The following is a 4,877-nucleotide window of genomic DNA, read 5'->3' as shown; positions in this document are numbered from 1 at the left end:
TTATTACACACACACATATATATATATATATATATATATATATATACATGCGTGTACAACAAACTGCACAACAACCGACATTCAAGCACTCGTGTATGAGGTGTATCGGTTGTCGACAAATTATCATCGCCCATCATTCACACTTAATCAGCAGGCGCACATGATCTGTTACGCCTTCCTGCGGTTCACATACATCATATTTAAGCACAATAAACACACGCGCGAATCTGTATGCACTAACCGTATCGATTCGGACTTTGGTGGTGGAGAATGAGTAGCCGCAGCGGTCACTTGGCCAGCATCCTCGCCTCTCTTAAGTATCTGTATCTGCGGTTGCGCACCTGCATTCGCATTGGCTATAGCGTTGACATGTTCGTGTGCACGTGCGTGTGCTTGTGACGGGGAGTTACCACCATGTGATTGTTTTTGAATTGGCTGTGTCACTCCTTGTAGCTGCTGTGTGTGCGCGTGTGCCTTGTCCTGGGTGGCAGCCACATGCACCTGCGGGGGACTATTGGAGGCTACCACGAGATGATCGGTACTTCTATCTCGTCCTTGTGCACCAGGTGCATCAAGTGAGGGTAGTACTGGTTGTTCGGGTAAAGGAGTTGGGGTGATCGTGCCAGTGGGTGTCTGGGTGTGTGAGTGCCTGGGAGTGGATTCATTGCTCTGTTGTCTGATATTTGTGGGGGTGAGCACAGGAATGCCCTCTGTGGCGCTCATACTTTGTTCTAACTCCAAACCGTCTCCCGAGGCATGAATAACCGTATCGATATCCCTACCGCTGTTATCTCTACCTACAGCTGTATTATCACCGCCGTCATGAGTGAATGCGCCAGGTGTAAGTGCGGTCACTGTCTGTTGCAACACTCCGTCGACTTCCTCGCTATCTGATTGGTCAACAGCGTTCGTGGCCACCTCTGCCTTTTCATTGGTTGAGGATGGCGGGAAACGTAGAGTGAGCTGCTGCATGGCTTTTGATTGGGCTGTGAATACTACAATACGTGTTTCCTGTTTCATCTGGTTGTATTCGGCGTTGTCACTCATGTCCTCAGTTTCTCCCACAGTAGCTGCGGCACACACAAAGCTCAGCATAGGCAGAGTACTGTTGAACTCCCGGATCTAAGATGGAAATGGATAGAGATTGCCGTGCATATGATTGGATAAGTATAGAGATGTGTTTTGGTTCATACATATGTATATATATGTAGATTTATGTGTGTGGGGCATACGTATTATCATGTATATATAGGAGTAAAGGTCGTATATTTATAGCTATAGGCCGTGTTTTGGATAGTGTATGTCTCTGCTTTTCTAAAACCCAACCACCATGATAGATATATTCAGTTCTAAACACTAATGCCAAACATATACATACACTTACTTAGCAATTGTTCACATATCCATATACGCGTTCGTCGCTATGTAAAAACATACGAATTTTAATTAATTGTAGAACATGTTAGTAGAACGTATGCAAGTCAGTCTTAATTGAACCGTCTATGTTACAGTTAATGTTACACGAACCAATAGTCTTCTAAATACTCGGAGCTGGGTTCCACCGATACTGAAATAATATGGAATTCCGAGAAAAAATATATGTGATACGATGCCTGACAAACATACTTGGGAAAACGACTTCTCGGCGGCACCTGCGAAGCTGACGACATAGAGAGTGGCCTCGTGGGTGTCTGACAGTAACATGTACTGGTTGGACGCATCTACCGACACATACAAGCTCGGCATTCCCCCTCCAGGCTGTATGGGCGTAAAGTAAAGCAGGCCTATACTTTCAATTTCACATGCACATATCGACGTCAAGGTTACAAGGTTATATGATGATAGCGAATAAGCACGTACATGATGTGGAAATTGACTATCTATGGAGGCACGAATCCGAACAAAAGTTTCCTATACGACTATGTTCATTCATAATACTTTTTGTCAAAACTTACAACACTACGTCAAAAACTGTGCGTGTGCACATTCTTGTGCTCACTATACTTACAGCTTTAAAAGACAAGCGCTGCAGCTCTCTCTGCTGTTGTAGATGATAAAGCACCACATGCGAGTTGGAATTGCCACAGATAAGCACGTGGTTTTCGTCGAGAAAACTCATGTGGTCCACCGTGTCCAAGCCAAGGTTAGCCGCCGTTGTCATTGCAACCACATCCAAACTCGTCTTGTCAATAAAGGACACCGTGCCATCCGCCCCTGCGAGAGCAACAGTACCACCGCTGTGTGGCAATGGCGTCAATTTACCAACACTGAGGTTTGGATGATCATCTACACTTGCATATGTTGATACGACTCATTCAATAGGCGCAAGCCTTTATTGGACGTGGGAATCTAATCGACACCTTAATAAGTTTCTCATGATATGCATAAGTCTACATATAATATAAAAAATGAGTGCGACACGTACACAGAGCAATACAATTCGAGTATACACACCGATGACATGAATATATACATAGTTGCTAAAATGTACAAAATGTGCACCTAACACACAATCAGTGCTTACAAGCACTGATGTAGGTACCTATTTGGGCTCACAGCCGTCACGTTCGAGATGTTCGGTACATATCGGATGCCGTTGAACAGTCCTGCGCTAATGTTGATGGGCTGTTCTCCCACAGCCTCGCGCAGAGCTGAGACATCGCACACATACGCACGCGACCCGTTTCTTCCTACCAGTAGACGGCCATGACCTGCAGCTCACAATGGTAAAGTATGTCAGTATGTCTTAGGAATCCACGCAATGAAAAGTGAATATTGCTAATACATATTGAACAACTATGCCGTTAGTGTGGCAAACAGGCGTGTTACATATACATCTAAACTTTTCGTACTGAAAGTATCAACCAAAACACACAAACACACACACACACGGTTCAACAGCCCGAGACCACAATCAGCTGAACAATCCGCTTGTCTTCCTTATACACATAGGATTCTTGCACATATAGGCGCGCACATACACACGCTAACCTATGCACCTCAACACACGAGTGCCCGCTTAGAAGTCAGGCACAGAGGCACACTCATACACGCATACACAGTCGAGATCACAAACAACTCTGCATACACAATTGCACAACAGCCTTGCCAGCGCCCCGGAATTGAAAGCATTCAGTACTGGTAAATTCAGAGGGTCGCAATAGTCCATACAACATTTTGAACCAAAACAGAGAGCAACACACAGGCTGCCATAGCCAAGACCACACATAAGCACCAAGGATGCACGCTTACATTACCAAGACTGAACAAAGGCGCTCCCCACAGACGCCCACATAACCGAGACGACCGATACCTACACACACACACACACACACACCGTCGCACGACAGCCAGGCGAGCGCGCCGGAACTGAAGGCATTCTGCGGCGGGACATGCTGGTTGTCCTCGTCGTAGATGTGGCACCCACGCATCACAATCAGATCCGCCGAGGCATCGTCGCCACTCGATACAGCACTGACTATCACATGCCCCGTCTGGTCCATAGTCGCCAGGACATCGGACGTATCGCCCATGAACGCCATGTCTACCAACGGCGTGAGATGGTCCCGTACCATTCCCCGCTGCGAGGTGTGGCGGTGCAGTATACGAACACCGTACCCAGCCCGCACTGAAAATACATGTAGGGACGTTAGTATTTATGAGAACCGTGGCCCTGACAAGCGGAAGATCGGCTTGCACCACTCGTAGTATACACAAGCCGCAGGTAGCCCCACCGACAATATATATAGCGACGTTAGTATCTATCAGTGTATGAGAACCGCAGCCCTGACAAGCGTGATATCGTCTTGTATCGTCCGCATCTGCGAGATGTGGCTGTATACTATACGCAAGCCAAAACCAACCCTGATGTGATGAGCGACGGCAGCATTTATCAGTGTGTGTGACCATATCGGTGTGCTCATGATATATGCATGGTGGCTATCATATGCGTATGCAAATGCTATCACTCGATTTGTTCAACCCTTAGGTGTTGGTATATCGAAAGTTGTTACGGGTCTGGGCATGATATGTAGCTCATGCCAGCGTGTACACATGTAGCCATGGCAGTATAGACACCCTGGACCACAATAAAATAATGAAAAATATGAAGGACTTCCATTTTATGGTGTTGTAGTACACTTGTGGGTGTAACAGGAAAACCAGAACTACTTATAAATAATTATGTACACTGGACTGCGGTAAAACCCTTCTTCTCCAATCCATAGAAGTGAAATTCTAGGTCGACATAGGAAGCGTTCCTAAGTTTCTCATGTTTATAAATCTCCGTGCTAGGCATGCATGCGACACTGCGAGCAACAAAAGTTATCACACATAGACAAACTTCCCGGAAATGACTTCTGGGTCAGTAGTGTATAGTGAGATTGCCATGACGGCCAAGATGTTGCACACATATATATGAACACACACTCAACATACATTTAACACCGTAGGCAACATAATTGTCGTTCATGGCCACCAATCGCCCGGAATAAACCTCTGGCGCAGTATTGTAAAGTGAGAAGGTCATCACTTCCAAGTTGTTGGGAGATGAGGTCGATCGCTGAGCTGCCGCGGACGATGGCGAGGCAACCACTGAGATATGGCCCCCTGTCAAAGGTAATGTATGGCTGCATTCTCTGTTGGTAGGCGGGTGTATTGTGCGGGATTGAGTTGTGGTATGTGATGGAAATGAAAAATTTATACAGGGAAGGATGTATTACAGACAGATAATATATACACATATACATATACATCAACATAAACATAAACATAAACATATATATATATATATATATTTATTTATATATATAAATATGTATATATATATAGGTATGATATATATATATATATATATATATTATATAACACACACACAC

At 45.1% G+C, this 4,877-nt stretch overlaps 1 protein-coding gene across 1 annotated transcript in view; it reads right to left on the bottom strand.

Annotated features, from left to right (window-relative positions):
- Window positions 1–168: 168 nt before the first annotated feature.
- SARC_12410 (hypothetical protein) overlaps window positions 169–4,877 on the bottom strand; it is a gene marked incomplete at its 3' end in the record, with an annotated part of 6,479 nt that continues 1,770 nt past the window's right edge. Inside the window, exons 2-7 of the mRNA XM_014293485.1 lie at window positions 4,438–4,637; window positions 3,338–3,628; window positions 2,543–2,711; window positions 2,009–2,237; window positions 1,627–1,758; window positions 169–1,122 (exon numbers count right to left, since the gene is read on the bottom strand). Of these exons, the coding sequence (XP_014148960.1) occupies window positions 169–1,122; window positions 1,627–1,758; window positions 2,009–2,237; window positions 2,543–2,711; window positions 3,338–3,628; window positions 4,438–4,637 (1,975 nt within the window). The remainder of the gene's footprint in view (window positions 1,123–1,626; window positions 1,759–2,008; window positions 2,238–2,542; window positions 2,712–3,337; window positions 3,629–4,437; window positions 4,638–4,877) is intronic.

This window comes from Sphaeroforma arctica (genome assembly GCF_001186125.1).
Source record: "Sphaeroforma arctica JP610 unplaced genomic scaffold supercont1.2284, whole genome shotgun sequence".
NCBI classification, from domain to species: domain Eukaryota; class Ichthyosporea; order Ichthyophonida; genus Sphaeroforma; species Sphaeroforma arctica.
Note: the sequence above shows the minus strand (reverse complement) of the source record. Positions and strands in the feature narration are given on the sequence as shown.